At 38.7% G+C, this 12,027-nt stretch overlaps 1 protein-coding gene across 1 annotated transcript in view; it reads left to right on the top strand.

Annotated features, from left to right (window-relative positions):
* Positions 1–12,027, top strand: part of PTPRZ1 (protein tyrosine phosphatase, receptor-type, Z polypeptide 1) — a 270,808-nt gene that overhangs the window by 152,685 nt on the left and 106,096 nt on the right. The window contains exons 7-8 of the mRNA XM_006859363.1: positions 2,577–2,734; positions 2,883–3,033. Of these exons, the coding sequence (XP_006859425.1) occupies positions 2,577–2,734; positions 2,883–3,033 (309 nt within the window). The remainder of the gene's footprint in view (positions 1–2,576; positions 2,735–2,882; positions 3,034–12,027) is intronic.

Consider the following 12,027-nt stretch of genomic DNA (forward strand, 5'->3'; position numbering starts at 1 on the left):
CTCAAGGTCAGCAGTTCGAAACTACCAGCTGCTCCACGGGAGAAAGATGAGGCTTTCTGCTCCCGTAAAGATTTACAGCCTTGGAAACCTTGTACAGGGTCACTATGAGTCGGAACCGACTCCACGACACATAACAACAACAACAATAAGATCGTATATAGAGAATTTATAGATATAATAAAACTATATATTGTCATATAAATGCATTTAAAAGATGTTGTTTTTACTGTTAAGTCATTGAGTCAGTTCCAATTCATTGCAACCTTGAATAAGGTTTCCAAGAAGTGGCTTGTGGATTTGAACTACTGACCTTGCAGTTAGCAATCCAATGCTTATGATATAGTGCCACATGGGACAGCAAGAATAAATCTATATTGTCATATATAAATATGTGTATAATATATTAAAAGCAAGAATTATATACATACACATATATAGATAGATAGATACATTAAGATGTACTTATCAACAGTTGTTGGTTAAGTGCCTTCAAGTTGGTTCCGACTCATAGTGACTGTATAGAGTTTCCAAGGAGGGACTGGTGGGTTTCAACAGCCAATCTTGTAATTCAAACCAACCTTTCAAAAACTAACAAATACCTTTTGGACACAAATTGTTTGTTTTGTGAGCATATATGTGTACATTAATCTTTTGTGTATATAATATGTATAATATATATAAAAGATAACAAGAATACCTATATTTTCGTGTTAAACATATCCTAAGGGTGTGAAGACCATTTGCTTTGTTTTTCTCTAAAAGCTTACTATTTCTTTACACTTAGAGCTACAGTTTATTTAGAACTAAGTTTTGTTTGTAGTATAAGGTAGAGATTCAAGACTAACTTTTTTCCTTAAGGATATCCACTTAATCCAGCTCTGTTGCTTGAAAAGTCATCCATTCTATGCTGTTATTGTTAAGCTCTGTAGAGTCGGTCCCAACTCTTAGTGACATTGCATAGGGTTTCTGAGAAGCAACTGTGGGTTTGAACCTCTGACCTTGTGGTTAGCAGTCCAGTGCTTATCCTACAGTGCCACACCAGGACTCTTATTGTATGCTACAAAACAGTAAATCAAGTGCCCATATTTGTGTGTGGATGGTCCAGACTCTCTCTTCTCTACTGTTGGTCTCTTTGTCTATCTTCTCACAAATGCCTCACTGTTTCATAATTCTCTAGTTTTATAGCAAGTTTTGCTATCAGGTCATGAAAATTCTCCAGCTTTGTTGTTCACGATTGTGTTCATTTTCTTTGCATTTCCGTTTAAATTTTACAGTCAACATCCCAATTAGCACACACACAGATACACATATACACATACAAATCCTCTTAACATTTTGAATAGGATTTCATTGAGTCCCTAAACTGTTTGTGTTCAAACCCACCACCCACTTGTCAGAAATCCTAATACAACTCCATGAGTCGTATGGCTCCTTGATGGCTCTTAACAATAGCAACAGCATTTTAAAAATATGTCGTTGTTGTTAAGGGTCATCAAGTTGGTTCTGACCCATAGAACCAACCCATAGAAGAGCGGCTGGCGAGGTTGAACCAACAACCTTGCCATTCTAACAGACTTTGTGGTCTAGTCCTCATCCTACAGCATCGTATTTATGTATTAATCTGTTTGAGGAAAAACGACAACTTTGCAATATTGAATCTTCCAGTCTATGATGTTGGTATCTCCCACCATTTTCAAAACTTATTTAATTCTCTCAAGAATGTTTTGTAATTTTCACTGTAGAGACTATGGATGTCTTGAACATCTTTCATTGGATTTTTTGACTGTTGGTATTATAAATTATGTGATTTTAAGTTACATTTTCTCCTATTTGATACTAATACATAAAAATATACTTTTTTTCTGGTCTTCTATACAGCAACTCTGCTAAATGCCTCTTGTTAATTCTAACAATCTGTAAATTCTTTAAAATTTTTTATATGTGAAATCATGTTATCTGTACTATTTCTACCCGTTCCTTATGACTTTCCTTTCTGTGTTTTGCCTTACTGCACTGGACTAGCCCTCCAGCTCAGTGTTCAATGAATGTGGCAGTTGGAAAAGGTTTAAATACGTCATTCATAAATGTGATGCTACAGGGTTTTAAAGACAATTGACATCCAATGCAGAAATTTCCTTTCAGTATTAGTTTGCTAAGAGGTTTTACTTTTGTTTTTGTTTTCATGAACTGGTATTGTGTCATACCAAATGCATTTGCTGCATCTATTCAACACAATTTTGTGATTTCTAAATATTTTTGTAATGGAAAATAATTGCTCATCTTCTTGCTGGGGTAAATATAAGGCATATAAGTAATTCAAGGGGGTTTCAAAAAGTTCATGGAAATTTTCCATTATATTTTAATCCCATTTTTCCATGATCTTTTTGATGTTCCATCATAGGTAAAAGAATTTTGACTGTGCCAGGGGTTTTGTCAGTCTTGAAATATATTAACATAATCTTGAAAATTTCTGCTCTGGTTAGTTAAATAATTACATATGTCTGCTTCTTAGTAACATTACTAGCTAAATTCCACTTTGGGGATTCCAGTTGACACATATGTATTATTCTTTGTAGGGAAGCAGGCTGCCTTAGATCCGTTCATACTGCTGAACCTTCTGCCAAACTCCACTGACAAGTATTACACCTACAATGGTTCCCTCACGTCTCCTCCCTGCACAGACACCGTTGACTGGATTGTTTTTAAAGATACAGTTAGCATCTCTGAAAGCCAGGTAACCTAGGAAACTCAAACAAACGATATAATATGAAGCAATCTAAAATAGAATTCTTTTCTGGCCGTAACTTCAGAAGTTGTTCTTTTAAAGCATTTACTGATGCCTGGGGAGCGGATAATGTGTAAGTGTTTGGTCTCCCTTCCAGCTGGCTGTTTTTTGTGAAGTTCTTACAATGCAGCAGTCTGGGTATGTCATGCTGATGGACTACTTACAAAATAATTTCCGAGAGCAACAGTACAAGTTCTCCAGGCAGGTGTTTTCCTCATACACTGGAAAGGAAGAGATTCACGAAGCAGGTATGTACGAAATGCAAGTTTTTACAATTCATGCAGGTTGACTCTGTTGTAGGAGGTAATTGTGGTAGAATGGAAAGCAAACCAGGCTAAGGTTTTGAAAAAAAAAAAAAAAATGCTTTGATTCTTCACTTTGTGACATTAGGTAAGCTATTTACTTCTTTGAAGCTCAGTGACCACATCTATAAGATAGCAATTGAAAAACGTCCTTGAAATATTGCATGAGCCACTTACATGAAATAACAAGAACAGACAGATTGAATTTGGGGACCCAAGTTTATTAGTGGTTGCTAGGGGCAAGTGGGGTGAGGGGAGGGAGAGAGAACCACTGTTTAGGAAGCAGTGATTTTCCGTTTATGGTGATGGGAAATTTGGCAATGATTGTGGGTACTGTTTATCTGACACAGTTAATATAACTGGTATCACTAAATTGTACATCTGGAAAATTCAGAGTTGGTAAGAATTGTGTTTTGTATATTTTTGCAAAAATAAAAAAGATCCATCTCCAAAAGAATGACCCAACTTTACAGCTGAAAAATCCTGAGATTAAGAAAGAAATAGTGATTTTTCCAAAGCACATAATAATAGGTGGTCAAGCCACTGTGGGCTCATGCGTCAGAATACAAAGTCATTGGAACTGCAAGGTCAGTGGTTCAAGCTCACCAGCTGCTCCTTGGAAACCCTATACAGATTCTTTATGGGTCGGAATTGACTCGACAGCACTTAACAACAACAAGCCAGCCATATAGACACCTCAAAGTTCACTTTCACGTTCACTTTGTGGGAATTGTCTTTGTCCAGAGTTATAAGTAAAGGTCCAAGATGTTCAGAGCTTGGAGGAAGTCACTTCTGGTTAAAGTGATAGGGAACTTGCATGGGAGAACCGCATTTGAGAGGAGTTTTGATGCCTGATTTTACAGTGTTCATCTTTGTACTAGCAGCTCCCAAGCAAGAGCCTAATGCCTAGTAGGTCCCCAAAACCAAATACCTTGAATTATCAACAATTAAAAAGAGAGTCATGCCCTAGTTCCTTCTTATGGAAACAGCCATTTGTCTTTGTCAGGTATCGTCAGTAGACGTGACACTGGAGAAAGTCTCTTGAGGGTTCTGCCCTTTGAAGCTAACACAGCAGTTGGAAGTCTTTTAAAATATCCAGAGGGCACAATCAGATATTTTTGCTGACTTGTCCTTTTCAGTTCAGACTGAGGTTATGCTGGTTCATGAAATAAATTGTTCAAGTGGTCCTTGCTTTGGGGACTTAAAGCATTTCCAAGGAGATGGTCTTCTTTGATCTCAGCACTACAATGTCTTTTTTTTTTACCATGCACAATATTAATTTAATAATCATCTGCCTTTGAAGATCATGTATTAAAGCAGCATGCTTTTATGGTTTCAATGTGATACTTGTGCAAATTGCTTATCCTTTAATAAACAAAAAAAGAGAATGCAAGAGAGAAAACAGTGATGAATAGCTGTATTTAATGTGGCATTAAATTAAATTGCTCCAATGTGAGGAAATTTAATTATATTTCTACTAGCAATACTAAATACTATAGCATGCTGCATGATAAATAATAGGCAATTGATTGGAGGATAAAGACCAGATTTAACAAGCTCCTTTTCTAAAATACAATAGAGCAAATAATTAATTACAGATGCTTTTTGTCATATACTTTGATTATGGTTATTTTATTGAAATCCTTCTGTGGCTTCCACTGCTATTAGAATAACATCCAAAGTGTCTTCATTGAATGGTAGACCATGTTCCTTCTCAGATTGAACTCCACCAAGTCCCCTGAAAATGGTAGACCATATGTACCCAGGTTGCATGTGTATGTCTGTTTCCCCTTCCTGATGTATTCTTCCATGTTGTCTTCACTGCATGTGTCCTTCTTAGTCTTTGGGACTGCAGCAGGACATGGCTTCCACTCGGAGGGTATCTCTGCTCTGTCTCATCCCCAGCAACTGGCTCTGTCCTGGGCATGGGAGTGTAACTCCAGTAGGTACCATAACCATAGAGTCAAGGCCAGTGATGTGCAGTCTGCAGCTAAGTGATGTGCCTGTGTATTTCGATGTTGTCTGTGAGTCCATACACAGTAATAGTTACCAGAGTGTGATGATAGTCTGTTCATTTGCTTGTCTCCCATTGGGGGCTCTGACTCTATGAAGAGAGTAACTAAGTCTTTTATATTTGAACCTCTATTGCTCAAATAAAGCTTTCATTCACTTAATGTACATTGAATGACTGAAAGAATCCATTTCTACACACTAATAAACTAAAAAAAACATGACAGGCAGTAAAACCACATTCCTCAATAGGTGCCACTTACATATGTGGAAATCCTTATGTAGTTCTGATTTAATATAGAACATCATTTCTCATCCGTGCATTCAAATATTTAGTCAACTTGTATTGACTTAAGAGGAACCACTGTCAAAGATTGGAGTCCTGGTGTGACACTGTGGGTTAATGCGCTGAACTACAAACTTGCCTTGAACCACAGGTTCAGTGGTTCAAGCTCCCCAACCGTTCTTCGGAAACCCTATACAGGGTCACTGTGGGTCAGAACTGACTTGACGGCACTTAACAACAACAACTGTCAAAGATCAGTTCATGTGCCACCGCACTGTAGGGCACCGTCCCCATCCTCCTTAGTCTTCTAAACCATCATAGTCCTTTCCATGCAGCTGTAGAATGTCTCCCTTCTTGCCTTTCTTCAGAGGTATTCAATTACATGCCTTAGTTCCTTGGTATAGCTGGTCTGATTAACCTCACTATTACTTATACTGTTGTCATTGTTAAGTGCCATCGGGTAGGTTCCGACTCATAGTGACCCTGTAAAGGTTTTCTGAAGAGTGACCTGTGAATTTGAAATGCCAGCCTTTTAGTTCAAACTGACCTTGTAGTCAATGTGGTGTTATGTACTGTCGAGTCTGTTCCGACTCACAGCGAGTCTGCAAAGGGTTCCCAAGGAGCAGCTGGGGTGGGTTTGAACCTCTGACCTTGTGTTTGAAACTGACCACGTGGTCAGCGCACCATCCTGCAGAGCCACAGCAGACTTCAAATAGCCCCTGATAAAGTACCCGGAGGGCAGTCAGAGGCATCTGACTTCCTGATGAACAAATGAATGAGTTAAGGAATGGGTCAAGGCTTACTGATTACTTAGCCTTTGGGGTAAAGGAAAACACGTGTGTCATTGGACTCAAGCACAGAAGGGAAGAATGACTTTAGATTTCCAGACTGGTTGGAGCCAAGTTGCTCTTTGCTGAGCTTCCTTTAAATAATTAAAAACTTGCAAAGGCTTCAGAAGAATACAATACAGCAGAAGCAGTAGCATACAATTCATTTCAAAATGAGAGACCATCACAAGGAAAGAAGGATTTAAACTTTTTAAGGATAAGATCAATGTCTTAACAAGACTGTTAAGAAATAGGCTCAATAACTGAAAAAAAGACATAGCTAAATAATTACTTTCTTCCTCTTAACTCTGTTAATCCTTTGTGAAAATTTTTGTTACACTTAATAATGAACATTTGGCATATAAGGATTATTATCTAAATAATTTTACAAATTCCCATTGTATAACTGTCTACATTTATTAAAATCATAATAAAGGTGAGTGACATTTTCTTAGAACACTTCACAAGGTGGGCTGTGAGTCTACTTAAATTTTAGAGGTTTTTTGTTTTCTTCTGGGATATTTGAATTCTTGCTTTTTCTGTCATGACTATATTCGATAAACATTTATTGATCATTTTCCTTGAGCATATTCCTGTGATGTGGGTAGCCCCGGACTTGAAACGTATGAGAGTTACTAGACCTGAACTTCCTTTTCTTGTTTTTCCTGTATCATTATTATTATTACGTACTACACACAAGGAGTCCTGGTGTGGTGCTGTGGGTTAGTGCGCTGGACTGCAGTGTAGGTTTGAACTACAAGGACGGCGGTTCAAGTTCACAAGCCGCTCCTCAGAAACCCTATGCAGGGCCTTTGTGGGTGGGAACCAACTCGATGGCACTTAACAACAACTCCACACAGTGTTGTAGCATGTCATTTGTTGATGTTGTTGTTCCCATGCTAACTTCCAAAGACAAATATGGGTTGACTTTATACAGATACTGATAATAAAAGGTAATAATAATGAAAAAAGTTTAAATGGGGTCTTCGACTTACTTTAGAACTAACTTAGATGGAGGTTTCTGAACAAAGTACAGCCGTAAGTCAGGGAGTACATGTAGTTTTTTTTCTTAATAGGTACACTAAGAACTCAACTGTAGGATATTTTTTAACTGCAAGGTCGGTAGTTCAAGCTCCTCAAAAACCCTATCCAAGGTCACTATGGTTTGGAGCCAACTCCACAGTGCTTAACAACAACATATCTCCCTTCTACTTTTGGAGCTGAATTGAGAATAAGAATTGAGACTCGATTTATGTATAGGATTTACTCTGCAAACAAGTTTTTATTACATGGACTTTTTTTTTTTTTAAGTACAATATGTAGCTAATTACACAGAAGAAACTAAAAATTCCCAAATATCAACACCTAGATTATTTTTGCTATAATCTTATGAGTTGACACCAAAATTGTCAGAACATAAGTAAATGATTAAAAAAAAAAATGAGTTTATAAAATGTGTTACAAAAAATGCAAAAAACATATGAGCTGTGTGTAGAGTCATTCATCTCATAGCATCCACACAGGTCGTGCCCAGCCCCTTACACACCTGTGATTCCAGAAGGTTATAATGGAGTTCAGCAATCCAGATCAGAGCATGAAATAGACATAACCAGACATAGTGAACCCAAAAATTTCTGCATATATACACTGAGACATGTCATGATACATGACAAATACTACTTATAATACATATGACTGAGTGTGGTTGTTAGGTGCCACCTGCGAGTCAGATTTGACTCATAGCAATCCTATACACAAAGGAGCTCTGATATCGTAGTGGTTACAAATCGGGCTGTGAAACACAAGATCAGCAGTTTGAAACTACCAGCTGTTCCACAGGAGAAAGATGAGGCTTTTTTGCTCCCGTAAAGATTTACAGCCTCAGAAACACTGTACAGGGTTGGTTGCTATGAGCCGGGAACGACTCCACGGCACATCACCACCAACAACAACAACCCTGTGCAAAACAGAACAAAACACTGCCTAGTCCTCTGCCATCCTCACAATGGTATATTTGATCGAACTGTTGCTGCAACTATGTTAATCCATTTCATTACAAGTATTCCTTTTATTCACTGATTCTCCGCTTTATCATGTGTGATGTCCTTCTCCAGGGACTGCTCCCTCCTGATAACCTGTCCAAAACACATTCTCACTTCTCAGGAACATTCTGGCTGGTCTAGCAGTTCACGATACTTCCAGGATTCTCCACCATAATTCAAATGCATCAATTATTCTCAGTCTTCCTTCTTCAGTGTCCAACTTTCACATGCCTATGAGGCAATTGAAAATGTCCTGGTTTGAGACAGAGATGCGTTTTTTCTTAAAGTAACATCTTGACTCTTTAACACTTTAAACAGATCTTTTGCAGAGTTTCCTAATGCAATATGTCCTTTGATTTCTTGACTGCTGCTTCCATGAGCATTAATTGTAGATTCAAGCATGACTTCAAGATTGATCTTGAAATGCTCTTTTTGATTAATATGATAGCATTCCTCTTCGATTTGTCACTCCTGGACTAGTAGGCCACATGATTGTCCTATTCAGAATGGCCAATACCTGCCTATTGCAGCTCGGTAATGACTAGAATATCGATCTTTAAATTTCTATTTCATTTTTGACAACTTCCAATTTTCCTAGATTCATACTTTATACATTCCACATTCTGGATGTTTGTAGCTGTTTCTTCTCATGTTGAATTGTACTCCAAAAGCAAATAAGGTCCACAAAGCTTTGCTCCATCAACATCATTAAGGTCAACTCTACTTTGAGGAGGCAGCTCTTCCCCAGTTTATCTGGAGTGTCATCCAACCTGAGGGGCCCATCATTCAGAACTATATCTGAGAAAGGTGCTCTGCAATTCATAAGATTTCCAGAGGCTAACATGTCAGGAGTGATCCACCTCTTCTTCTCCCTACTGTGTCTTAGTCTGGAAGCTCCACTGAAATCCATCTATCATGGACACCCACGCAGGTATTTAAAGTGCTATTGCCATAGTTTCCAGCATCACAGCCACACACAAGCTACCACAGGATTACAAACTAACAGACAAGTGGTTAGTATCAAGTATCAAGATGTGTCTTGATAGTCATAGTAAATTAACATGTTATTGGCTTATTATGCATGGCATTGTATTTTCTGCCATTATGTTAAATCAGACCTTCCCTGTGTACAAATAAAAATCTACAGTATAACAATGTATTCTTCATCCTGCAGCCCACAGCATCCAATCTCATGTATCCCACAATCCTTAAGCATTTTAGCAGTTTGAAAGTATTGCTGTGACATGCATAAGCTATAAAAGTACTCCAAACCTCATGGCTCCCAAAATGTCACAAAACCAGTGTTAGTGATAGTAGCAGCAAGAGGTAAATGCAAGTTATTTATCTGGAAGTGACATCAAACATTGTTAAGATGGCATTTCGAATAGTGAATGTTGCTGCTTGCAAGTTAGGCAAGTCTGATTACTAAGTATATGGTACGAGGGGGCTTCAAAAATTCATAGAAAAAATACATTATCTTTTCATTACACTTTTCTACAAAAATTTCTGAAGCTCCCTAATATGATACTCACACAACATCCATGTCTCATAATGTCCTATTTCACAGAACATATTGTAGATGTTAAGCAATGTATAACTATATTCATGTACAATTTTGAGGGTCAGTACCAAGAAAACCAAAATCCTCACCACTGGACCAATAAACAACATTCTTATCAGTGGAGAAAAGATTGAAGTTGTCAAGGACTTCATTCTTCTTGGATCAACTATCAACACTCGCGGAAGCAGTCAAGAGATCAGACGACTTATTGCACTGGGCAAATCTGCTGCACAGGAGCTTTTTAAAGTATTGAAGAACAGAGATGTCAGCTTGAGGACTAGGGTGCGCCTGACCCAGGCCATTGTGTTTTCAATAGCCTCATATGGATGCGAAAGTGTAGGCCAGGATGGCTAAGCTTCGTCTCTCCTACTTTTGGACATATTGTCTGGAGGAAACAATCGTTGGAGAAGGATGTCATGCTGGGTAAGGTGGAGGGTCAGAGAAAAAGAGGAAGACCTCTAACGAGATAGATTGGCCAGGTGGCATCATTGATGGACTCAAGTGTGGCAGTGGTAGTGAGGTTGGCCCAGGATCAGACATTGTTTCGTTCTGCTGTGCATGGGGTCGCTATGAGTCGGTTCCGACTCGATGGCACCTGACAACAACAACAACCAAGCTTTAGTCCTGATGTGGTGCTATGGGTTAATGTGCCAGACTGCAAAGCAGTTTGAACTGCAAGATCAGCGGTACAAGCTCAACAACTGCTCCTCGGAAACCTTATACAGGGTCGCTATGGGACGGAATTGACTCAACGGCACTTAACAACAATAAGAACCAAGCTTTATTCATTTTTGCCTTCAAAGCAAGCACTCCGTAAATGTTTTTGAATAAAGATATTTTATCAGAACTTCAATGCTCTTTTTTTCCCCTTTTTTAAAGAAAACTGCAAACCCCAAGGTCAATAGTTCAAACCCACCAACTGCTCTTCAGAAGCCCTATACAGGGTCGCTGTGAGTCGAAACCGACTTGATGGCACTTAGCAACAACACCAACCATTTATTGAGGAGACCTGGTACCATAATGGGCTATGCATTGGGCTGCTAACCTAAAGGTAAGCAGCTCGATTCTGCCAGTCGCTCCAGGGGAGAAAGATGAGGCTTTCTGCTCCTATAAACATTCACAGCCTCCGAAACCCTATACCAGTTCTCTATGAGTCAGAACCAACCCGAAGGCACACAACTGCCACAGCTATTATTTATTTAAAAGACTTTTCTTATTGGCATCCTAGAGTCAACAATGGCTTTCCAAGAACCATTTGTAATTTAATAGAATGATCTGATGAAGGTGTTAATAATAACCCTCTTTTAAATCATATGTAATACATATGAATCACAATACAACTGTTGTTAGATTTCATTGAATTTATTTTTTACTCATAGTGACCTCTACAAAATACTGCAACTGCCCTTGGGTTTTCTAGGTTCTAATCTTTACAGAAAGTTGAGGCTTTGTGCTCCCACAAATGTTTACAGCCTTGGAAACCCTTTACTGGATTGATGACTTAGAATGGACTTGACAACGCTTAACAACCTCAGCAACAATCTTTATAGGAACAAACGCCAGGTCTTTCTCCGGGAACATCTTAGTGTGTTCCAACTTTCAGTTAGCAGTCAAGCACTTAAACATTGTGTCACCAGGGTTCCTGTTACAAACATTATTGTTATTAGGTGCCATCGAGTCAGTACCAACTCATAGTGACCCTATGCACAACCACATAGCACAAGTATAAAGCAGATGAAGTTCTACTTCGTCTCTTCCCTTCCAGGTGTCAGATGCTTCCACGCTGTCCTCTTGGCTCACTAGCAAGATCTCCCACTAAGTAGGGTCACAATGAAGCACACTGGGGGGAAATGCATGGGCTTTAAAACTTATTAGACTTCGATTTCAGATGCCAGCACTGATACCTATTAAAACCACTGCCATCGAGTCAATTCTAGCTCATAGCAGCCCTGTAAGACAGACTAGAGCTTCCCCATATGGTTTCCAAGGGAACTGAAACAATGAACTGCTAATCGCAAGGTCTGTAGTTCAAACCCATCAGCCGTTCCTTGGGAGAAAGATGAGACTTTCTGCTCCCATAAAGATTTACAACCTTGGAAGCCTTCTATTGGGTCGCAGTGAGTTGGAAGTGACTCGTTGACAGTAGGTCAGGGTTTTTTTGTTTGTATGGTTTCTGACCCAAACCATGGTATTTTCAATAACCTCATATGCATG

Source organism: Chrysochloris asiatica, unplaced genomic scaffold, assembly GCF_000296735.1.
Source record: "Chrysochloris asiatica unplaced genomic scaffold, ChrAsi1.0 scaffold00032, whole genome shotgun sequence".
NCBI classification, from domain to species: domain Eukaryota; kingdom Metazoa; phylum Chordata; class Mammalia; order Afrosoricida; family Chrysochloridae; genus Chrysochloris; species Chrysochloris asiatica.